Source organism: Micropterus salmoides, unplaced genomic scaffold, assembly GCF_014851395.1.
Source record: "Micropterus salmoides isolate LMB-PRFRI ecotype aquatic unplaced genomic scaffold, ASM1485139v1 Ms_hic_scaffold_2895, whole genome shotgun sequence".
Taxonomy (NCBI): domain Eukaryota; kingdom Metazoa; phylum Chordata; class Actinopteri; order Centrarchiformes; family Centrarchidae; genus Micropterus; species Micropterus salmoides.
The window spans coordinates 1-25,000 of record NW_024042145.1 but is presented as its reverse complement, the minus strand read 5'-3'; the positions used below and the strand labels follow the sequence as shown (position 1 = coordinate 25,000).

The following is a 25,000-nucleotide window of genomic DNA, read 5'->3' as shown; positions in this document are numbered from 1 at the left end:
CACAGCGCGATACTCCCGGAAAATAAGGCAGTGTGAAAGACGCTATTGACAACAGACCTGTCTGTGAATAGCCCCTCCTCTTCGTGTATGATCTGAATCAAAACATGATAATGCGTTGAATCAATCCGGAGTTGAATGACTAACTTGAATGCATTCAAGTTAACTCAAGTTAATCTATGTTCTTAACACAGCACTATCAATCTCTGAAGCGCACCTTTTAAAAGTTATTAGCAAGCAAGGAGCCTAGCTAATAAGGATAGCTATGTTAACGTTATGTTAACGAATACAGCTGGGTTGTGGAGGTTAGCGCTGTACGTAATGCATAATCCAGTCTGACTACGGGTGTTTATTTGTCCCAAAAGCTGCAGCGCTGGCCCCTGCTCTCTCCTCCACAGCTCAAACTCTCTGTTGGCCAGCGGAGTTTCAATCCTCTGCTCCGGCTGGTCCTCTAAACACATTGCTTTGAAGCCGTCGGTGATGTCCGGACAATATCAGCGCTGATAGGCTATCCCGACACAGCGTCGTTGAACTTTCTCGCTCGAGTTGAAAATTTTCACCTCACGCAGATGTATTTGTATTGAATGAATTTGTATGTAATCGCGCCGTCCCAAACCGTCATTTCGCTTTTGGTCCGAATGAACAGTAGGCCTGACCAATTTATAATACGGCCGATGTTTTTGGCTGATACCAAATTACAGCATTTGATTATTTCTATGTAGGATGTGAGTTGACATGTCACAAATGAGGAAGCAATGATACAGTCAATAAGTTCTGCTGTTCAACTGTAGAATAACCTGATACCGTACACGATTTGTCTTTAAAGCTGATGATACACGGGGCAACTTTTACAGCAGTGTTGCTGGGAAGGGGATTACGTAGTAATCTTTACTCTTTAACATTGACGGCAACATTGCCCTTCACCATTGCTCTAAAAGTTGCTCTGTTTATCATCAGCTTTACTCTTTGGTACATTGTGAGCAGTATTAAAAGGTAACAATAGTCCTAACCCCCCAAATCTGCTGTTGGTCATGCTATATCTTCTTTTGCCTCTGTGACTGTGCACTGTTGGAGTTTAGACAGTCTTCCTCTGTCTCCTTTTCTTTGGCTCTTTGTTCTCTCACCCTCTCAAATGTGTGAAATCCTCAAGTGGACAGAACACTCATCAGATTGGCTCAGAAGCCATCTGTTCTGATATTATAATTTTGTCATAAATCATAATATGCGCATACACATGCATACTCAGACATAGAGATTACAGAGAAGTAATTATGTTTTTTCATACAGTGAGTTGTGAAATTGCCAGATCTATCCAGCAAAGTTATGTTGAAATTTAGATGCAAGCAAGCACATGCACTCTTAGAAGAGCTTTAAGGAATATATGGGTCCTTTTATTACTCTGAATTGTTACTTAAATCTTTAGCTGTAACAGTTTGTAATAGGCGTGATCTTAGTATTGGCCCATGTAGGGCTGGACAATAAAACAATAACTAATTATCGCAGTATAATTTTTATTTGATAACAAAAAAAATACATTATAGCGGCTGGTGCTGAAAGAGAACTCAGTCATGACAGCAGAAGTTACTCACATAATCACTTCCTCTTAAGTGAATGTGCCTACAAAATAAAATTGCGTCTTTGCAGCACTACTTTATGTTGTGTTTAATTGAGAGTTTTTACTTTACAAAAGTTAGGAAGGAAATTCAAAAGTCTCTGGCTTGCTTGACACACCTCTGAAAAAGCTGTCAGTAATGGTGAGATCGGATTCCCCTAAATGAGAAACGCAGGAATGGAGATATGAAAATAAGTGTTTATATAATGTGGTCAAATCACGGGGGACACACACTCCTGCATATGCTTAATGTGTAAAACGAGCTCTTCATAATCATTTTGTTGAAAAGGGAGTAAAATAACACTAGCAACAAGAAGAAATTGAACATACAACCCTTTGAACGGGAGTCCTGTGCACTACTGACTGAGCTAAACAAACGGCAGATTATAAACGATGAATTAGTTCTGGCCCGCCATGTAATGACGTGGAAACAATTTGGCCTGATGCCAGACTTATTTGCCGATCCCTGCTATAAAGGTATGGCAGTTGGTTGCTGGATGGATACAGTACTTTATATTTGCTTTAGAGCTTTGTTTTCTGTAGGACGGCATGTAGCATATTTTGCTTCATGTATGCCCCTTAAACTTCCTCTTGCCATCCAGAACATTCATGTAATGAAACTGGTGCTTGTCAGACTGGTATGGACACATTCTGTTTGTTTCTGTCCAAATTAATATGATCCACTTGTGCAACTGTCTGTGTAATTGTGATTCGCAGTAGTAAGCCTGAATTGCTGCTGCATCAGTTACTGGTCTACCAAGACAAACCCTTGCTCTACTCTGCCGAGCATTATCTTACACTTCCTCCTGTTTGCCATTATCAGCAGATGGCGGTCTGGGCGCGGGCCTTGTCATTGTTGATCTTAGAGACGCATCAGAGTACTATCCTTCTGCGTCAGTACTGTCAATGGTTGTCAACCTTCTGTCCCCTCTTCTCAGCTCTGTGACTGACACTCTGATCAGCTGATGCAAACCTGCACATCACCAGCTGTCATATTGACTAAGGAAAAGAACGAGCAAATACATTGGAATACTGTTAAGCTTGCATATTGGGCTGCACATGTAGTAGTAATAATTAATGATGATAATACGACAACTACTACTACTACATATTGTCAAAATTGCAATATGGCCAAGTGCAATATCCAAATTGCAGAACCTGCAGTCTTTGGATATAAAATGTGTGGCATTTTAATGAAAAACTGTAGTGCTGCAGAGATGCCCCAGAATACAAATCTTGTTCTCCAGACAGGTTTGTTTAATACAGACCCCAACAAATTTCAATTCCTCATGGTTGTAATAGTTTTTCCAGTTGTAAGGGCTTCGCTCAGGGAATTAATTGTATGAAATTTGCAGTGGAATGACATTAATGTGCCTTTGTTTATTGTTGTCTTCATATATTGTAAATGTAATGATCACTATCCCTGAAGACAGTTGTTTATCAAACAACAATTAAGATGAGGATTTATAATCTTAAAGAAATGTGTGTAATTACCTTTACACCAAAACTAACTTCAGTCATTTACAGGGAATGTTAGTCGCATCCTCATACTGAGAGATTTCACTAATTGTGGAGGTGACTTGAATAGAAAGGAAGCAATGCTCCAGGAAATAATATATGAAAAGGATGAGTTTTCAAATGTATTTAAAAAAAATCAGCTTTACAAATACTATATAAGAAATGAAATGCATGACTGTAGGGCTGCACCTAATGATTATTTTTAAAATGTATTAATCAAACTATTTTTATGATTAGTTGATACATTAATCGACTAAAGAGTTTTTTTTATCACTCTATTATCCAAAATTAATTCAAAACCAAAAAAGAGACAAAAGCACAGTAGAATAAAGATAATAGTGGCATATCTTAAAGTGAGTCTTAATTTCAACTGCATCATTGTGGTTTCAGATAATAAGTTTGTACTGTTAGTTTAAGCCATTTTTTCACTCATACGTGGTAGTTATTTAAATTGAAAATATTAAACAGCTGAATTTTAGATGACACATGGTGGACCGTTGCCATGAGAGCATTTATGCAGAAATTACTTTTAACATGGAGGTGATGAAGAAACCTTTAGTCACTTAAAATAGATTTTCTAATGTTAACGGAAACACATTTGTTGTGCTGATCACCCTAATATATCAGGCTTGTGTGGGGACAAAGTAAAGACTATTTGTGGTGCAAGAGCTTACAGAGTAACGTTACCACGTTGTTGTGTCTCCGTTGTAAATACTCCCAAACTCTAGATGCTCGCAGGCAGGTTTCTTTTAAGCTGCAGCTTGTTCTCAGTGGGAATCCCTGCTTTAACTGCGTGCAGCACTTCATGGTGACATGTTATGCAAATCAATGTATTTTGGTAATTGAATATGTTGATGAATTGCCCCAGCCCTCCATGTCTGTAAACATACAGTTTCAATGTGGTAGTAGTCACTGTGTTATATGGCTTAGGAAGCCATGTAGAGAGGAGAGCGTACTTAAATTAATGTTCATATTTGGGTTTGGACATTTGTCACTTGACTTGACCAACTGCCTGCAGCTGAGAAACTCCCCTCTCCCTTCCTGTTTAAAGAAGGTGATGCTATATACCAAACTGCCAAACCCAATGAGTAATGTACCTCCTCTTTCAGAACTGCAGATTTGATTAGATTTATGTATTTTAATGAACTGTCTTGGGTTGACTTTGTATATATTAAATCTCTTCTTTCCTGTCCCCCCCCCCCTACTCTTGTCCTTCTCCATAATTTTCTTCTTTTGCTCTCTCCAGGTTCTGTTGCATCAGTTTCGTAGCAGGTGACCCCCACCCCTTCGCCAAAATCCGGCTATTAGATGTGACCACGAGGTTGATCAGGAGAAGCCACCATGTCTTAAACACAGACGGGCCCTCCGGAGCCCTGTCCCCCCACCCTGGACCCCCCTCCCCCTCCCCCATCCACCACCTTACCCCTTCTCCAAGCCCCATCCCACTCCCAGATCTCCCTGCACATGTGAGGGACAGGCTACCCAGCCCTGGCTCCCCCCTGGCACACCCCTCCCCTCCCTCCGGAGAGATGAACCTGCAGAAGCACCAGCAGTTGGGTGGTGGTAGCAGTGGGGTGATGGGCTCTAACCGGGATCTACAGTCTACTGCTTCTTCCATCTCTCTTCCCTCTATGAAGAAGGCCCCCAAGAAGAGGCGCCTTTCCCTGGCCTCTCTTTTCAGACGGCGAGGTCGGGAGCCCAAATCAGGGCGCCAAAGGTCTCGAGAGCTCCAGCCCCCTGGACCTGGAGGGCTTGGGGGGGTGGATGGCATTGCCAGCATCGAGAGCATCCACTCTGAGATGTGTAATGACAAGAACTCTGCCTTCTTCTTTGTGGCTGGGACCGGAGCTGCCTCTGCTGCTGCTGCTTCCACCTCATCTGCCTCAGGGCCTTCTTCCTCTACCTGCTCCTCCTCCAAGGTGGGGGGTGGGGTGGGGGCAGAGCTACTGGAGTGCCCGCTGTGCCTTCTGCGCCACTCCAGGGAGAACTTCCCTGACATCATGACCTGTCACCACCGCTCCTGCATCGATTGCCTGCGCCAGTACCTGCGCATTGAGATCTCAGAGTCTCGTGTCAACATCAGCTGCCCTGAGTGTTCGGAGCGTTTCAACCCGCACGACATCCGCATGATCCTGGGTGACCGGGCGCTCATGGACAAATACGAGGAGTTCATGCTGAGGAGGTGGCTTGTAGCTGACCCTGACTGCCGCTGGTGCCCTGCGCCGGACTGTGGGTAAGAAGTATTTTTAAATACGCAGGGCGTGAACACAGCCATAGCCACAGTGACATGCACTCTGATGCAGCTCACACTGATCCAGTCATATACGCCTTGACGTACAGTGTTTTCTGTAGAATGTGGTTTTCATCAGGCTCGTGCCTATATGTGCAGGGAGTCTCAGGCTTACCTGTTAGAGAAGTTGAATTTGGTGTGCAAGGTAGAGTGTGGTACATGTTTCCATTGGGAACTGATAGGAACTATGTAAGGTATACTATTTCCAATTGGAAGAGAATATGAAAATGGAGAGAGAGAGACCTTGTAACTTAGCGAAGGGTGTTAAATAATGGATGCACCCTGGCAGATCTTAAGACTTTAGTCACTTGTGACTTGTGTTTCCCCATCAATCTAATTATGGTGCTAGTAATGGTGCTTCATTTTCATTATTATGATATTCTGTTCGTTTATAATTGATGTGGCTCATTATGCATGTATATTCTGTACTGCGATTTGCTACAGTAAATCAATATTTAAACTCCTAAGATGATGACAGGACAATAAGGACAGTGTGCCACAAGAGCAGAAGAAGAACCAACTTCCGTGCAGGATTCTCCACTAAACAAAGTCAAATGTGCGATTTTCTGCCAGTCACATTAAACGTTACACACTTGCTGCAGTGTTGCACGTCATGCACGCAGCGGCACAGACCGTAATCGGCTATTGTCACAGCCGCACACGCACGCACTAAAACATGTTGTAGAAGTTCTGCACTGTGAGTGAAGGAGACACAACGCTAGCAATTTATACCTGCAGAGAAACACAAAGAGGCGTTCTCTGGTATTATGTTAGAAGACGTGGACACGGTGGATATTTTAAAGCACAAACTGTGAACACAGCTCTCATTCAGTACATCGGTGAGCCTCCTCCACGGCTCACCTGTTGCTTTAAAAACGAATCGCGGTTGAATTAATTCAAAATGCGAGTTGTCTTTATAAAACAGCTGACAAATAAAGTCAACAGAGCAGACAGATACAGGGAAAGAGAGAGAGGTGAAGGTGTGTGTGTGTGTGTGTGTGTGTGTGTGTGTGTCTGTAAGGTGGAGAATTGAGTAGAATTAAAATGGTGAGATAAGAAATAACATAGGCTTCTAGAAATAGGGTGATTCTTTCAAATATTTTTAAATAGAAAATACAAATATACCCACCACAGTAACACACTCATTCTGTGGGAAACACTGAGCCCTGTAGTGAAATTGTATTTGTACAGAAAGCCCTGTGGAGCAGCCTGATCTGGAGCACTTCTTATTGTGAGATGTGTGTGTGTGTGTGTGTGTGAGTGAGAGAAGGTCCTGTAACCTGCTGCCGTTTGGAGAAAATTAAAGTTATTCAATAGTCAGTGTTTCATACTGAACATACAGTTGAATGGACCCCAGTCAGAAAAGCAAATGCTAATGGGGATCCACATTTTCCAAAGAAGAGAAGTTCCAAAAATGTTTGTGTATTTTGTCAGTCGGTGAAAATTGTAATCGGTCGGTCAGACCTTTTTAAAAAAAAATCGGAATTGGCGCGGAAAAATGCAATCGGTGCATCTTCCTGAGCGATGGCTCGTTAGGTTGCTTTCACCCAGTCTCCCACACTGTCACTGCAGTATGTCTTTGTAGAGGCCCTGCAGGGTCAAAGGGTGACTCTGACTTGCTGACCCATCAAATCAGCACCTCATTTATGTGGAGTTTAGTGGACATCTGTCTGAAGTACCTTTTTAACTTTTGTCTTTTCATAACTCCCAAAAATCATGAGGAGTCCAGTTTTGAATTTTAATTTGATTGAACCATTGTTGTCTCTGTGAGGCTGACTGTGATATGGAAAAAAGGGTGGGCTGCATTCGGGACCTTTTTACTATGGGAAATTTGACCTTGTTTTTGTTTAATAAAGATTGAAATCATTGGAACGTTCGTAACATGCCATAAGCATGTAAAAATAAGCCAATGGGATGAAGATGCACAAACACGGGCACAGTAAACATTGCAGAATCACTTGCTTAAGCAGGCTGCCTTAATGAACTAGTTTCTGTCATGTTTAAAAACATGCGCTCTCTCTCGCAGCCATTTCCTTTTCTTCCAGGAATTGTTTGAGGTCAGGTGGCTATAAAACACCCATCCCATCAGACTTTTCTCAAGTACTGTTTGTAACTCATTCTGCCAAAGTAACCTTGACTATGTGGGCAGCTGGATCTGTTTTGTTTTGTTTTGTCGGATGTCCTGTTTTGTAACCTTGACCAGAATAGTATCAAATATATTTTGAGGGTATAAAAATGTGGGAGGAATGACGTGTTTTATTATGCTTTGAGTTTGAAATAGCAGAAGCATAAAACAATGTTAGAATTTTGCCTTGGAGGGTCCCAGTATGTTGAGAAATAACAATAAATAACACTATAGCCATGACATATAGATATTGATATTATATTGAGGTTTTGGTCTTGTCACAATATTGTTTTTCTCCATTTTCAGCTCTGCTGTCTTTAGCAAACATGACCGTCATTAAGAATTGTGTAGTTGCTTAGTTTTTAGTTGTAGTTTTGCGTCCACCACCTTTGTCACTAGTTCACCCAAATCTCACTTTTCTTTTTGCACAAGCAAAAAGCCACGGGCAATGCTAAGTTAAACTTCGCAGTTGTAACTTGTCAGACATATTTTCAGTTTGTATACATGTTACTGAACAGCTATTTCCTCACACACAGACACCGAATGTCTGCATAGGTCGGTGGTCTGTTAGCTGTAACCTTAACGTTGCATAGTGTTCAGCTAATCTTAACTTGGCACAAGTTCCCGGAGTTCAGTTTTTTGTAATTGTCCTTGTAAGAGTCCTTCCTTCCTCTCTTGTGTCCACATTTGCCAGACAGAAATTGTGCATCACTTGTGCTGAAAGGCTAGAGTTTATTTTTGCACCCCAGAGTGGTTCAGGAGAAACTACAGTGTCCTTCCATTTTAGTTTTTCCATTTCTCTGTACTCTGTCCTTTCCTCTTGCTTGTTCCTCTTTCCTGTAGCTCAGATGCTTACAGTTTATTACTTAGTTTGTTATGTTCTTTGTTTCAGAGAAGTTTGGGAAATGCACAAAAGGCACATTTGAAACCAATGACGTCCTTGTGGAAACAATAGCTTCAGCCTGCTGTAATTTAGCACACATAATCAGGTGCACCTTGGACAGGGATTGGAGAGGCTCCAATCCATCCAGCCAAGTGAGTCCTGGGCAAGATAAATACTAAATACATAAAATACATACTAAAAAAGCATTTAATGCAGCAGCTGTAGTAACCAGAGATTACTGAATAGAAGTTTTTTTTATTGGTTATGCTGTGGTTAATTGGCTTGAGTACTTAGTCTTTCTTTTCCACATTCTCTGGGTGGAAGGCTATGTACTATTAATACCGGTAATACAGTTACAATACGTAACTTTTAGCGTGGTATGAAATAGTTTTTCTGAGGAAGTGTTGTGATCTCAGCTGACCTGGGGCCTGTACTATGAAGCAAGTTCAACATACCCAGGATATCTGTTTTGCTGGCTTCACTAACCGAAACATGGTGCAGGTTATCAACTTGGTAAGTCAACTCAGGGTTTCCCAATCCAGCCATGAGCGCGTTCACGTAAAGGGCTGCTGTTTGCAGCAGATGACCCATCACAAACACGTACAAGTATACTGGCAGCAGAGCGTCATATTTTACAAACAAAGAGAAAACTATAATATTAGACAAATATGGAGAAGTTAAACATAATCTAGGCTAAACGCAGTGCAGCTGCTAAATGCAGGAAAACAGAAAAACGCTGGCTGTGTAGAGTTAATTGGCTTATAATGTCACTGCCCCATCATTAGGGCACGAGTAGATCTGACTATAATTACACTTGTGTATTCCATTTAATTAAGGTGTATTCTTATGACATGACAATTTTAGCCTTATTCTTTCAGCTGCAGCGGCTGTGTGTCGGCGTTTTGACATTAAAAGCCGCAAGCACTAAATAATTGGTTGTTTTAGTTGTTTTCAAGAACGTCTCAGCACTTCAAAAATCAGATCGATTTATTGAACACACTCCGAAATGTTCCAAACATTTTTCTAAATTAACAAAACAAGGTCGAAAGACTTCACCACTAACATGACATGTTATAACAAACTAATTCATATTAAACTTAACTTGGATACCACCATATATGCATTTAATATTTAGCCTAACATTTAACTGTTTCTTTTAATGTGATGCTGTTGTCCAAGAGAACTGATTGGTCAGTAGGTTGTGCCTCAGTTAATATGGTGATGTACCGGTCAGAAGTGAACCACCGCTGTAGGACTAAAAACCCAGGGTTAAACCTGAAGTTACCTCCCTAACCTCAAATGGTGCTTCGTAGTACAGGCCCCTGATGTTTCGTTGCTGTAGTGTTTAGTGCTGGTGGTTTACCAAACATGAAATAAGACTGACGTGTCTCTGTGTTCCTCCCTGTGTGTCTGTATTTGAGACACAGTCCTCAGGAGAGTGATCCACAGTGGAGGAAGTCTCCCAGGTTCTCCATGGCTCTGTAATTGAAATTTAATCTCGCGTTGGTCACAGAGGGGCTGGGAAGCTTCTGCTACAGTCGGCTACGACGACGTCACACAATCCAGAGTTTCCCTCTGGAAAGCTAGCCAGTATTTTGCAGCTGTGATCTTGAACAGATGAACATCCACTGCTTCTGTCTCCTGTCTCTTTGCTGAAGGCATCATGCATCACATCACAATAACTGTCACTCTGTCACAGATGTTAGGATTTGCTGCGTCATGTTAATACACATGCAGAAGACGTAGTTACCGGGGGAACCAGGCAGACTGACAACCGCTGTAGACTCTGCAGCAGACTCTGCTTAATGCAGTATCATGTCATTTACTATCGGATGGTCTGGACAGTCTCACCTTAAAGATATGGCCTTTGCTGCGCAAAACTGCTGCCCTGGAAGTGTTGCTTAAGTGAGAGGAGGTGGGCCTCTGTTTAAAGTGTGTTCTCTTGTCATCCTGTCATCTCCAATAAAGGATGATGTTTCTCCATAGCACCAGTGGATTGGGAACCAAAATTCCATTATGGGACATTTTTACAGGGTCATAGAGTGATGTCCTACAGTCAACACAATTACTGAGAATGGACAAAGCATCATTCTTTAATGTGAGCAGTACTCTGCAGTAGGGCTACAGCTAACGGTGATTTTAGTATTCGAAGCTTCAATAGATTATTTGTACGATTCATCGATGCGTCGTTTATTGCGGCCAGTTATTTTCATTTGCACTTGCAGGCACCAATTGCTCCGTTTTCCTGTGACCTTGATATATTTAGACAGAAGTCATTCTGTGATGTCACTATGTTGTATTAAATTTTAACTTTAGCCTTATTTATGTTCGTCTTCTACCAGGTATGCAGTGATCGCCTTCGGGTGTGCCAGCTGTCCTAAAATCACTTGCAGCAGGGAGGGCTGCGGTACAGAGTTCTGTTACCACTGTAAGCAGCTGTGGCATCCCAATCAGACCTGTGATGCAGCACGACAGCAGAGAGCCCAGAGCCTCCGCCTGAGGACGGTCCGCTCGTCCTCCCTCAGCTACAGCCAAGAGAGCGGAGCTGCAGGTTGGCTGACTGAACACACACAGACTCACAAAAGCACACAGTTGCATTTTGTTTTTGCTCGTTTCTTTTTCTGTATTTATCCTATGCATGTCTGCCACATCACTCACACATTGTTAGAAATGAGCAAAAGATTATATCCAGTACATAATGATGTTACATGGTTCTTTGTGTCAATAGAAGTAGGAATGGGAAAAGTGTGTTGGCGATTAAAGTAAGAATTCAGTTAAATGTAGAATAGAATTGGACAAATTATTTGTAGGCAAACGTGTCAAGCTTGAAAGACGTTACCTGACTGACCAGGCCTAGCTTGTTGATAGCAGTAAGATAAGTAGTCAGTGAAGCTAATGAAATCAAATTCTCTCTCTCCATCCTCCTGCTTTTCAGCTGATGACATTAAGCCATGTCCACGCTGCGCTGCTTACATCATCAAGATGAACGACGGCAGCTGTAATCACATGACCTGCGCCGTCTGTGGCTGTGAATTCTGCTGGCTCTGCATGAAGGAGATCTCAGACCTGCACTACCTGAGGTCAGTATGTTAACATCTTCATACACACAGACACAGTTTAGATGTTTTTTGTAGTTTTACATATGGACATAAGTTTTGTAAGATACGTAAAGTAACGACCTCCAACATATTGTATAAATGTTCTCATCACTGCTTTCATCTCTATAATTGTGATTCACACAATGCCAATAACAACTGTTATACAGTAAACAGACCTGCTACAGTATCGACTGTATGAATGTATCGATGACCCGGGCCAACGACCCCACTGAGGTTAAATAGCTGAGTTTCCCTGCCAGTCAGTCAGAACTGAAGAAGTCCTTTGGATGAGGGACGAAACTTCTTCCAGTATCTTCAACCAAGTCCAGTTGCCCTTGATTTTAACCTTCGTTGGATAACTATGACCTGGATGACTGAGAATCTTCATAGACGACTGTATGAATGAATTAATCGTTCCTTCTTATCTTTCCCCTCTACCTCTCTCAGTCCATCAGGCTGTACTTTCTGGGGGAAGAAGCCATGGAGCAGGAAGAAGAAGATTCTTTGGCAACTGGGAACGCTTGTGGGTGCCCCTGTTGGCATTGCACTCATCGCTGGCATTGCTATCCCCGCCATGATTATTGGGATCCCTGTATATGTGGGAAGGAAGGTGAGGCTCTGGAAACACAGTCATGTACAGTAGTTTAGAACATGGTACATAGTACATGGTTGAGGCAGATCAACTCAGCTCAGCTAAGTTGTAAACATAGTCAGTGTTACATAACAGTACATATCACAGGTATCAGTTTTGGAAGTAAACATGCAGCATGACCAGAAATGAGCACTGCATCAATCAGTAACCAACTAGTTATTAGGTAAAACAAGCGCACATACTATTATGGACTTTTCTCAGGCTCTGAAGTTACCTCGAGCCAGCTGAGGTAATTTGTCAATCTGCCATGTTAGTTTGTATCTAAGGGTTTGTTTAGTAGATCTCATCACTCTAAGGCTGTTCGATATGATTTTGACATTACAATGAAATGAAAGAATCCAGATGCTCCAGAATTCCCCTCTTAAGCTTGCCAAGAAGAAGCCAGAGCCAGCAAACTTTTCTCCCTGGGAAAAAAAAAAACACAGAGCTGAACCAGACCACATTCAGTAGTGATCACATGACACATGTGAAACATCTGCGCATGAATCGCCTGCTTTCAACTTGCACTGGGTGAACGTTCAGTCTTTAATGTTAAATCCATGTCCTGGTCACTCACTACACCGACACCATGGCCATTTACTTGCAACGTGGTCACGTGTTGAGTGTCATATCAGCTGTACTTTGTCACTGCTGACTGACTTACAAAGCAGAAATGTTGCAATAATACTAACAAGCAGTCTTAGTGGGAAGTAAGTGGGAATGCATATTTATAGTTTTTGTTACATATGTGTGTTTTTCTTTGAGTTTGGGACAGCAGAGAACTCCAATCCAAATCAATTGCACATTTTTGTTTTCAGAATTAAATAACAGTAACAACTGTTTGGTAAATACAGGCACACTTATCAATCATTCGTGCAGTCTTATTGATGGTGTCATTTGTAGCTCTGTGCCAATGTTGCTGTTTTGACTCTTGTCTGTTTAACCCAGTGTTTCTTCCACTTGTGCTTCTTGTGGTTTCAAGATATGTGCTATTTTTTCCTTAAACACACTCAAGAATTTTGTTTGCAACGTTGCTACCTATTAATGTTACGGGAATGACTTGTAATCGGCTCTTTACCTGTTCCTAGGCTGTGATCACTATCATTACACTATCACACTAACATACAGTAATGTGTAAATATTTTAGGTGTGGAAAAGAGTAAACATGATATTTATCAATTAACAAAATGCAACGTGAACAGAAGAAAAATCTGCAACAAATAAATATCTGGTGTGACCACGCTTTGCCTTCAAAACCGCATAAATTAACAGTCTCCTCAATGCTGAGAAGTACAGACAAATACTTAACCATCATGCAGTGCCATCAGAGAGGCATCTGATTGGCCCTAAATTTATTCTGCATCATGACAACGACCCCAAACACGCAGGAAAAGTCAAAAACACACATATGTAAAAGTCATCAGCTTAAAGAAGAACGAGGAAGTGATGGGGTTACGAAGAGAGAGAAGCTACTGTGGGGAGGTCTCCAAGATGTTTGGTCCAGCTATGTGCAACAGATGCTGTTTTGAAGGCAAAGGGTGGTCACAAAACATTACCATGTCTGTTTTTGAAAGCATTCTTACTTTACAGCATTTTTCCCACACCTGTTTGCACAGTACTGTAGAGTGCTCGGAGGCCAGCTGGCAGTGGGTGGTTTGGGTTTGAATGCCTGATCACTTCCTAAACCTGCACCTCTGAGTTAGTTTACAGGCCCTGCACACTACCAAGCCAGCTAAAAGATGGAAGAAAATCAGCATTTTAGCTTTCCTCTTAACGTGGCATCTTAAAAGCCAAAGCACTAAAGTCAGTTCTCAGTTAGTTTGTATACTACTTGTGAGAACAGAGGATTGACTCATATGACACTGTGACTCACATTGCTCCCCTTTTGTTGCAGATCCATAACCGCTATGAAGGCAAAGATATTTCCAACCATAAGAGGAACCTGGTGATCGCTGGTGGAGTGACACTCTCTGTTATTGTGTCTCCAGTGGTGGCTGCAGTCACTGTCGGTCAGTCCGTCCTCCAGCCTCTCTCCTTCCTCCTCCTCCCTCTTTGTCTTTGTCTTTGTGCCTCTGCTCCAGCTGTCTGCATGCCTGGAGATCTTTATTGACATATGTTTTTGTTAGCTTCAGGAATGTCTATTGTTTAATCTTAGAGTTCATATCATCCAAAAATTTGTTTTTAAAGTCAATTGGATTTCTTTCGAGCTCTTCAATAAAGATGGGGAAGTTGAAGGAGATTTAGACTATTTTAATTTCTGTGCGTCAGTAACAGTCCCCCCACCCCCTCTAACTTGTCCCTGGTGTCTCTCTGCCTCTTTCACCCCTCAGGCATTGGTGTTCCCATCATGCTGGCTTATGTCTATGGTGTGGTGCCCATCTCACTGTGCCGTAGCGGAGGTTGTGGCGTCTCAGCTGGGAATGGCAAAGGAGTTCGCATAGAGTTTGATGATGAGAATGACATGAATGTTGGCAGTGGTGCAGCTGCCACCGGTAAGCTTCAGTGCAGCCATCCCCACTACACATACTGACACCCAGAAGTGACTCTGTGTTTATGCCCAAGTCAGCAAACAACAGAATTTGTCTTTTGCTGACTGATGCACTACTGAGTCCCTGTCCAAATGAAATCTGCTGCTAGTTTCACAGATGTCAAGTGTTCTTTCACACTTTCTTTTTCACTGAAAAATGTCCTTTTTGTGCTTCTCTTAAACCAAAAGCCCACTCTTTCTTGGAAAGAAGCCCTTACCAGTCCAGAATTTTGTACATTTTGTTTTTGATTCCTTATTATTGTATTTTGAAATGTGACTTGATGATCGGATCTTCTGTGTAGATACTACATCAGTGGCAGACACAAGGAACAACCCCAGTATAGGTGAGGGCAGTGTTGGTGGACTGACAGGCAGCTTGAGTGCCAGTGGCAGCCACATGGACCGTCTAGGGGCCATGAGGGACAACCTGAGTGAGACAGCGTCCACCATGGCCCTGGCCGGAGCCAGCATTACTGGCAGCCTCTCTGGCAGTGCCATGGTCAATTACATAAACAGGTGCTGAAACAGCAACACATGCCTTGAGGTTTAAATGCTGGTGCAATTTTGGACTTCACTGTGCTTTCCTGCGATGTCTAAATCTCCCCCTCACATGTTGTCAGGCTGGAGGTGCAGGCTGATGTACAGAAGGAGCGCTGCAGTCTGAGCGGTGAGTCTGGCACTGTCAGCCTGGGTACAATCAGCGACAACGCTAGCACCAAAGCAATGGCTGGATCCATTCTCAACGCATACATGCCCCTCGACAGGTGAGCATCAGTGACTTTTTATCTGATGATGCCATTAGGGCTCTTGTTCATTGGCCACGTCTGTGTGCTTCTGTGTAGCTGGTGTCCTTCCAACAACCTGTAATATGAGACAGGTTGCAGTGAAATATCCAGTAAAAGCACACCTGTGATTACATGATGTAAATACCAAGTCGGTGTCACTGCTCACACCAGTACTGATGAGTTAGAAATGATCAAGACTCTTATATCTAGTCTTTGTTATGGAAACATTTAGTGCTAAGTGATGTTGCAAGATCTCCAAATGTTTTACAATGTGCATCATGTCTGATGATGCAGACTTTTGAGGCCTATTGCTACATACAAACATCCACACACATACAGTAGATGTGGTATTTTACTTAAATGTCTTACTCATGCTTCCCTCCTCCTCATGTTCCAGAGATGGGAACAGTGTGGAGGTCCAAGTTGACATTGAATCCAAACCTGGCAAACTACGGCACCACAGTGGCAGCAGCAGCGTAGATGATGGCAACCATGTTGGTCGCTGTGGCTGGACCTGCCCTTCCAATGGTTGCACCTCGTCAGAAGGTAAAGGAACCTCCACTAAGTGGGCCAAAGAGGCATCCTGCTCCTCCTCGTCCAGCTCGGGGGGCAAAAAGAGCAAAGGCAAGCTGCGCAAGAAAGGCGGCGGAGGCACCAAGATCAACGAGACGCGGGAGGACATGGACGCTCAGCTGCTGGAGCAGCGCAGCACCAACTCCTCAGAATTCGACTCTCCCTCACTGAGCGGCAGCCTGCCGTCTGTGGCCGACTCCCACTCCAGCCACTTCTCCGAGTTCAGCTGCTCCGATCTAGAAAGCATGAAGACGTCCTGTAGCCATGGCTCAGGTGGAGGCGACTACCACACGCGCTTCGCCAACGTCAGCCCCCTACCCGAGGTGGAGAACGACCGCCTGGAGACCTGCCCCTCTTCTTCCTCCTCCTCCCAGGGACAAGGAGCTGTGATCACTCCCCACTCCCCCACCTCCTCCCTAGGCCACGGCGCAGAGCACCCCCCCCTCTGCTTCATCACAGAGGAGAATGTCAACCTGGTGTCCCCCGCTGAGCTGGACTCTCACAGCAACACCAGAGAGCTGCTAAAAGAAACCAACAACAACAACCAACAACCACAGCACCCAACCCAAACCCAGCAGCAGCCTAAGAACTCCTGTATACAGACTGACATATGAAATCTTAATACCTTAAGTGCTGCACAGACGCTATTTTTATTTAACGTCTTTTCCTCCACTAAACTAACAATCATAGCTTACAGTTTAACCTGCATTTTCTGTTATTCCCTTGTAATAGGGGACGTGTTATTTTGGGATTTATGTCCTTCGTAAAAAGGAACCCCTGAGCAAAACAGAGATCTGTGTGTGACTGTCAGAGGGCTTGTTGGAAGTATGAAGGGGTTTCCAAGTGCAGCCATTTGAGAAATGTTAAGGTTGTGAATGCTGGTGTTTCTCCTTGTGTGACCTGCAGACTGCTGACTGACAGTTCACTCACTCACACTACTTGTAACACAGACAGCCCACATATTTGGTCACTTTCCTATTGATCTGTGTAGGTTAAAAATGAAACCACAGTTTTGCTTGTAGATTTTGGCTCGACAACGCAGATGCAACACCAATGTTACAGCTTTCCAGACGCGAACTCGAACAGGGACCAGGCAATATGATTGACTATTTCCTCTTTTTATTTTCCCATAAATGTATTAGTAACACAGGAGCCTTTGTGTTCTTGTCTGCATTTACTATTAGACTTTTCCCTTGATGTTGGTTTGAGATGAACCCTCTAAATGTATAAGTCTACGGCCCGGGCTTAACATCCTAAATCATTTTAGCACTGAAACCGACTTGCAATACAACTGAGATTGTCTTTGGGATGCACACACAGCTGTTTGTGGGAGATGGCGCTTGACAGCTCTTTAGCAGCTTGGTAACCACTGAGTTTATACTTGTAGCTGATGTTGCCTAAAACTGTGTGTGTGTGTGTGTGTTTTTAAGTGCTGGGATGACTTTGGGAGCCCAGGTCTTGTTGAGAGCTTGTGATGGGGTGTGTGTGTGTGTGTGTGTGTGTGTGTGTGTGTGTGTGTGTGTTGGGGGGTGGGTGGGTGGGGGGGATTGATTGGAGAAAGGTCTCTGGAAGGCCATGGTTATCAAGATAATGCTGAAAGTCATTATATTAACATTAACCAATGGGTTGGTCAATTCTGTGAAATTGTATCAAGAAAATGTTTTGTCCTGTTCAAAGGTGATTTATTCAGGCTGATGGTCTCGCCTCACCGAGTAAGAGAGAGCTTTGATATCTTTCTTTGTAAACTCATGGTGCCTTCAAGAAGCTGTTTGTGTTCTCCGTTTGTCTCTCTCTCTCTCTCTCTCTCTCTCTCCACTGTGTCTTCAAGACTCCAAATGACGACGGCTCTTTATAGGTTGCAGAATGTCTGTCTGTGTAGGAGGGATTCTCATTCACATACAGAACACACAGTCTGACGTGGTAAATGAAGACTTCTCAATTGCCTACCAAAGACAGCACTCAGGCTCTTGTTAAATCTTATACCTTTTGACTTGTCACACGTTGACACAGTATGGTGCATCCTTTTTACACCATGGGGGATGAATGAAGACAAGACCCAGGATTATACAGACATACAGACTGCTGTTTTGTACATGCTTCACAAATGCTACGCAAATAACTGAGGCCCCAGAACGGCCCGAGGCACCTGCACTGTTATCTGTAGTTCTTATTACATTGATGTTCCGCAATGCACAAAGATGAATAGGGATGCATAGGTTTGTTCTGGGTTACCTTCCCTATTGATTGATTGATTGATTTGTCCTGTGATTCCGGTTTGTGTTGCTAATCGGTGCTGCTGAGCAGACCTGAAGTCAGATTTACTTTATTTCAGTGTTTGCTTAAGCCTGTCGTTACTGCTCAGTGGTCAGCTTTATTGAGGCCACTGAGCCGGCTCAGGTGAAGCTCTACCAGATAGGTAAAAGCATCTTGAATGGTATTTTGACCCAGGTCTGTCACTGAATGAACACACTCAGTTTGGTTCGGGGGATTAAGGCTACATGCTGCACCCCCCCCCTCCCCCCGCCGCATTAAAGCAAAAGGTTGTTTGGTTCTTCCTCCCCGGTTCTCTTTATCATTCTTCACCAAACTCCAGTTTTTTTTCTTTATCCTAATTTGAACACTAGTGCCAGATATAATTTGTAATTTGTGCAGAATATGGCATAAGGTATTTGTATATGTGTTTGGTAATTTGCTTTACTATATGCGTGTAAATGCATATCAGAAAAATAAAAAATTATATATGAAATGCTGTCGTCTTTTCCTCAGTTTTTTCAGGTCAGTGCACAAAAAAATAAAAATTGGGTATTCCAGTTTTTATTTTTATTTAATTATTCCATTTCATCTCAGCACAAAGAAGAACATACGTTTTTTCCCCCCCAGTTTATTGAAAAGCCCTCTGTGAATAGTGTACACATTTCTACTGAAATATAATGTTAAAACCACAGTGAAAAGAAACTGAACATGTGAAATTATTGCCTCTCGCTCCCCCACCCCACTAAATTTGGTACATTCATGTAGAAACATTTGAAAACAAAGAACGGTTTGGATTCAGGCAGTCTTCAATTTTAGATGACTGGAATATTCAATAGTTAAATACTTGACATGGATAGAATGTGTTTTTTTTTAAATTAGCAAAGAAATTATATTTTAAACAATTACGTGCATGTAGCTAAGTGAATATATGTATGATTTATGATTAATAAATCCAAGACGTCTAACATTTTGATAAAAGCTACTGAATGACATAAATACACACTCTTGAGGAGTACCTGGACACTCACCAAAATGTAAGTTGACTCCAAGTCTGAAATCCAAGGCACACATCCCATAAAGATGCTGCTTCTTTCCAGTGTGTACGCACCTGCATGACTGAACTGGTGTGAAGATAAATGTGCGTTGCCTGGCAGGCTAATTTGGTAAACAAAATACATGACTGTATGTCATTCCTTAAGGAAAAGACAAGCGCCAGCCTTTGAGAGTGATTTTACATTAGAACCCAGATCTGCCAATTGCGTATCTGAATAATAAAAAAAAAAAAAAAAAGACAGCGTCTGGGTCAAGTACGGTTACAAACTGTATTTTCTCCTGCAACATTGTCAGAAGATATCAATTCAACAGATACTGTAAGGACAACATCAATAAGATATGATGCAGATGCCTATTTCTTCCACAGAGATAATACAGCTCATGTGGTCATATTAAAACCTTTTATATTATGGTTTGTCCCGCAGCAAGGAACATGTTAATTAGCTCAGTAGGAAATTACCACACTTAGGTAATATACAACATGCACTGAATTTCTGCTTTTAGCTGGTGTCTGACAGAAGCTCATTTATTAAATGACTGACATCGAAAGACTGACAGGGTTCAAAGACTGGAAGAACTCAACTCAACTGCCTTCAGGGGAAACACATGCCTGTAGCCTTACATAACATTGTACATTGGACCCTCTTACACTCAAAGGAAAGGTCCATAATATCCCACTGTCTCCCTGTTGTACAATGCAAGTGGTTAGTGGTGGTACAAAAGTAACTCTGCATAGCAAAATGTTCTGGAGAGAAAAATATATTCCTTATACTGTCACTCAAACATACAGTGATCACATTTACTGCTCAGGCCAGTAGAGAGAATGTGACTCAGCTCCATTTGTATTGCACTGCGGCACATTCTGCAGCTTCCTGCCTTTGTACAGTGTTTTGCATAGATCCAAGAGTTGTAGTGGTGCAGCAGCTCATGCAGCAGGGAGCAGGGGCGGGTGGGTCAGATGTATTTGTTGGCCAGATTCTGAACATCATTCTTAGTAAACTCGGTGCACTCCACAGCAGACAGATGCTCAAACAGCTGAGTCATATGACGATGCTCGTCCTTCTCCAGCAGCATCAGGACAACCTGTGAAAACAGCAAACCTCAGCTGCGGTGGACAAATGTGTGCTCTGTAAGGAGACACCTGACTGCAAAGATCTTGTCAGGTTGTAGGTTTTTCTGAATTACAAAACCTTCTATTGACGGGGCTTAAAGCGTATCTTACCGAGAACCTGTTGGTGGTGTGCAGATGGTTGAGGTGTTGGTAGACCAGGTTAGGGTCTCTCTCCAGGAGGTGGGAGTCCAGCGCCTGCATGATGAAGCTGATGGTGTGTCCATCCAGCTGGGTGCTCAGGAACTGAGGAAGCATTTCCGGGGATGTGGAGGCCAGCAAGTCAGCGCAGGCCGCTGTGTTTCTGCTGCAGCGAGCTGCATTCAGAGCCTGGCCGAATTCGTAGGCGTCGGTCGGCTTGAGGTTGACGCCAATGTCCTTTCCTCGGCAGCTGCTCTCTGTGTTAGTTACGGCTGTTGTTTCCTCGTCACTGTCAACCTGATGGGAAACATGAACAGGATGATAAAAGTGGAAGAGAGAGGTCCTCGACCAGAATCAAACTGAAGATGTTGCGATCTTAACCACTATGCTACCAAGACGCCCCCAAAAAGTCTTTCTGGGTCCTAAGGCTTTATGTGGCCTTCAGTTCCCACTAAACCAACAAACTCCTGCTATCCCTGGAGGCTTGATGGACAGCCTGAGCCAGGCCCCTTCACTCTCCCTCCATAGTCACCTTCCTTCCAAACACAAGTAAATAAACCCACTATATTGATGTCAAGAGTGAATATGCCAATGATGAGTGGAAAAAGACAATCCCACTTTTCAGGGGAGCACTGCAGTGGATCCGACCTGAAGCCTGGTTGAAATATTCATCAAAGACATACATGTGTACCTACCTCTGTGATGGGGACAGTCCTCCTGGGTTTGGCTGGTGAAGCGTTGGCCAGACTCTGCCTGAGCAGCACTGTGACCTCCTCCAGCTCCTTCTCAGCCTCCTGCACGTTGGGATCCTGCTGCAGTACCTCCTGCAGGTCAGAGCTGCACGCCAGGTAGTCCTGGTGGAAAGACAAAGTTCAGAATTAAGAGAGTTACTACATATTTTAAGAGGGGGTGAGAAAAAAAAGACACCTCCCCTCCCCACCCCCCAGCCCTCCTTTTAAATGAACACATTCACTCGTGGCTTTTGTCATTAACAGCCAGCTCTGTTCACCTTGAGGCCTTTATTGGCAAGGGCTCGTCTGTAGAAGGCCTTCTTATTACTTGGCTCCAGTTTCAGTGCTGCATCACAGTCCTGCTTGGCCTCAGTAAACCTCTCCTGCTTCAAGTAACACAGGGCTCTGCAAACACACACACACACACACACGTCACTTGGGTTATTTATTTTATCTGATGCATGACTAATAAGTATCATGAGATTGTGACTCATCGACTGCGAATCAGACTTGATATTTAAGATGATTTTTATATGAAATAGATGAGACATCAGAGAACTTTGCTCCACTGGCTTTGTTGTCTTCATCAATGTGTTGTCAGCAGCTGTGTGGCAGTAACAAGTGTGTGTTTGCTCTGGTGTGGCTGTACATACAAGCTCTTTTCCGCAGCAGAGAACATACACACGTGCAAACATGAACACACTGTAGGACATTTTTGACAACATCACAGTTTGCTCTGCGACATGATCAACAATCTACCCACCATAATGAAAAAGAAAGGGGAGGCAGACAGAATGAAGTCACACCTGCATACAGCTGGCAGGTCTGACTTCATTCTGGATTTCTCTATAGATGACATGATAGTGGCTATACATGGAGTTGTGATGAACAGTCCTGAAGCAGGCAGCTGTTTCCTGAGCCTCGGCCATTCTGTTAACTTACCAACAATACATGCTAATTTACTACCAGTGACAGGCTGACGGCTGGTTTGGATTAGCTTCAGAGCTGAATGCACGGCCTGACAGATGACAGCTGGGGATAATGAATCAGTCTGGTTTTATTTATCCAAAAGAATAAATAGTGTTTTCTGACATTCCTGCTTCATAAAGAAACCAACCATGAGACGTATTAGTGTAGAGAGTAGTAGAGTAGTAGTGAGGAAGTGAAAGAGAAAGAGACCACAGCAGCGTCTGTGTTTGTTCGTGTTGAGGTGAAACGGTGCCTCTAACCTGTTGGTGTAGATTGCACACTCTTCTGGCTTTAGCTTAAGGCATTCAGTGTACTTTCCCAGTGCATCCTGGTATTGGCCCTTCTTCACAAAGTCATTCCCTTCTTGCTTCAAGGCTGTAAACTGCGCTTCTGCTTTCCTTTCTGGAAGACAACGTAAAAGTGGTGATTACTTATGATTGCTTGCTCACACGAAGAGCATTTCAATTCTCCTTTCTGTTGAAGTAATGAATCTACATTGACACTTGGAATACATTTTAATAGACCTCCTTTTCAATTCTAAGAAAACCTAACAAAGTGAAATATGCCAGTCTTCTGTATAAAGCCTGAAGGTTTAAACCCTCAAAATGAATGCTGTGCTAGCTGGACGTGAGGCATGAGAGTTAAGTCAGCAATCAGTCAAGGTGTGGACTAAGGGCTAATCAATCTGCAGTAAAGTGTCTTCTGGGAAAAAAAAAACTGTGCCAGCAGGTCTATTCTTTCACTAGTGTTTAAAAATAACGGCTGTAGCAGAGCCCAGGGAACGGAGAAACTGCTTGGTCAGAGAACAGAGGTGACACGTCCACTTATATAAAAATCCGGACTTAAACATCTTCCTTCTTTCTAAGTGCGGAGTGACCGAGAAACAGGACTGAGCTGAATATTAGTGGTAAATAGAGTCTATTCCTCTATGTCATTGTCAAGCAGTGGTGGAAGAGGAATTCAGATCCTTTAGTTGAGTAAAAGCAGCAACACTTCATTCATATACCATTATTTTAATGAAGTATTTACTAATGTCTAATCTACAACACTGCATTATAAGCTCATCATATGTTTTGTATGAAAAAGTTTATTTCTATTACTAGTTACTGATGTCAAGCATAAATGTGAACCACACCGCCGGTGTAGGCAATTTATTTCAGAAGCTTTTTTTGTTATCTTTGTTAACAAACAAACCTTTGTGAAATTCTCTTTACATCCTGACAGCAATCAATAACTCAAATGCTATAAAATAAAAATGAAAACAATCCGGTATCTGTGGCTGCTGTACTAAGCATTACCAGTCACCTGCCTACCTACCTGCGAGCACTCTGCTCGTGCACTCACTGTGCATTAAAAAAGTTCTCCAACATTGCCTACCCCAGCATTAATGGAGAGCTTTTAAACCGGAACTCTTGTTAAGGCTTTTCACACAGGCATTTCCCAACACGGGCTTCAGAAAGCACAGGGCTATCTTGCCCTTACGTCACACTTGTTATTATTAATCCAGTTTACATTAAGATTAAGGTTAAGGATTTACACGGGAGCCTCAAAACATGTGACTTGTCGAGATTTTATTGCAAAAGGAATATTCCAAAGAATAATTCACACCAGTAAATGTAACACTGCGTTTTGGGAGTCACGATTTCGACTTTTTAAAACAGACCTGCATCCCTGGCTGCCTTCTCTGCTCGAGCCTGGAGGACCTCTGCGCTGGGTGGCTCCTCTCTGCGGTGCTGCTGAGCTGACAGAGGCACCCGGGGAATGTCCGGAAGTTTCTCTCTCCACTCTGGACCGTCCTGCTCAATTAGCAGCCGGGTGATCCTGGAGGAGGACGCAGATCAGTCAATACATGGATGCTACACACGGACACGTGTGCAAGTTGAATTTACTAAACACAGTCACACACAGACAAGACATTAAAACGGCTGACAGAAAGTGACCATATGTGTTAATATACCGTTCTACTGCATAGGGTGTTTTTATACAAGCATCTTGTTGTTCAATTTTGTAGATATATCTGGACAAACACTAAAGCTATGACCTCTGGTACTCCTGAACACAAATCAGCCAGGTGAGTTTCTCTATTGCATAACAGAGAGGACATTCTGCACTCTGAGAGCCATTATTAGCCGCTAGCTGGAGCTGCTTTTGAACACCAGCTAAATCTGGTAGCCACTGATTAGACTTTGTGTTTGTTCATTAGATTTATTTATATGTCTTCTGATTATGTTATAATGCAATTTCTGGTGTATATTAGTATTGGAAATACTATCAATCAAGGCACATTGAGCAATAACATCCTCTTATCTCAATCCGCTTTCTATCTCCCTTTCTAAAACACCTGATGATATTATGTGTCACCCAGAATGAGAATAGATAGCAGAACCACTTTGATCATAGATCTCTTTATCAGTACAAATAAAAACATAGTAGACACCAGTGCCACGGGGATTGTAATATTCAGCCAAATGCTGGCTTTGTGATGCCAATCAGACCGTGACTGAATGAATGAATGAATGTTAAAAGTCACTCTGTCAGTTCTGTGTTGCAGCACAGACACCTCTCTCTCTGCCCTCTGCAGTCTCTCAGTTGAAGTGAGAGGTGAAGGCTAATACCTGTTGACGCTGTCGTGTGCTGCCTGCACACTGTTGTCTATCTGCAGGACGGTCTTGTAATCCACGTAGGCCTGACGGTAGCGCTCCAGGG

At 42.9% G+C, this 25,000-nt stretch overlaps 2 protein-coding genes across 2 annotated transcripts; one reads left to right on the top strand and one right to left on the bottom strand.

Annotated features, from left to right (window-relative positions):
* Nucleotides 1-4,364: 4,364 nt before the first annotated feature.
* On the top strand, nucleotides 4,365-18,785 carry LOC119882094 (E3 ubiquitin-protein ligase RNF19A-like). Its single transcript, XM_038692113.1, has 9 exons — nucleotides 4,365-5,360; nucleotides 10,768-10,976; nucleotides 11,361-11,505; nucleotides 11,971-12,133; nucleotides 14,049-14,163; nucleotides 14,485-14,646; nucleotides 14,984-15,197; nucleotides 15,302-15,445; nucleotides 15,864-18,785. The coding sequence occupies exons 1-9, from the start codon at nucleotides 4,657-4,659 to the stop codon at nucleotides 16,651-16,653; spliced, it is 2,646 nt and encodes an 881-aa protein (XP_038548041.1). The 5' UTR covers nucleotides 4,365-4,656; the 3' UTR covers nucleotides 16,654-18,785.
* Nucleotides 18,786-18,837: 52 nt separating this feature from the next.
* LOC119882095 (sperm-associated antigen 1A-like) lies at nucleotides 18,838-24,995 on the bottom strand (the record flags this gene model as incomplete). The annotated part of the gene is made up of 7 exons (XM_038692114.1): nucleotides 18,838-20,428; nucleotides 20,568-20,891; nucleotides 21,290-21,448; nucleotides 21,604-21,730; nucleotides 22,555-22,696; nucleotides 23,958-24,115; nucleotides 24,910-24,995. Coding segments are annotated over 7 exons (1,125 nt in total), but the record flags the coding sequence as incomplete, so codon positions are not given.
* Nucleotides 24,996-25,000: the final 5 nt, after the last annotated feature.

Bases quoted from the DNA above. Each gene is read 5' to 3' on its own strand.
- LOC119882094 (XM_038692113.1), top strand. From the start codon at position 4,657: ATGAACCTGCAGAAGCACCAGCAGTTGGGTGGTGGTAGCAGTGGGGTG. The intron at 10,977-11,360 runs GTTGGCTGACTG...CCTGCTTTTCAG, and splicing joins CCAAGAGAGCGGAGCTGCAG to CTGATGACATTAAGCCATGT. The intron at 14,647-14,983 runs GTAAGCTTCAGT...TCTTCTGTGTAG, and splicing joins CAGTGGTGCAGCTGCCACCG to ATACTACATCAGTGGCAGAC.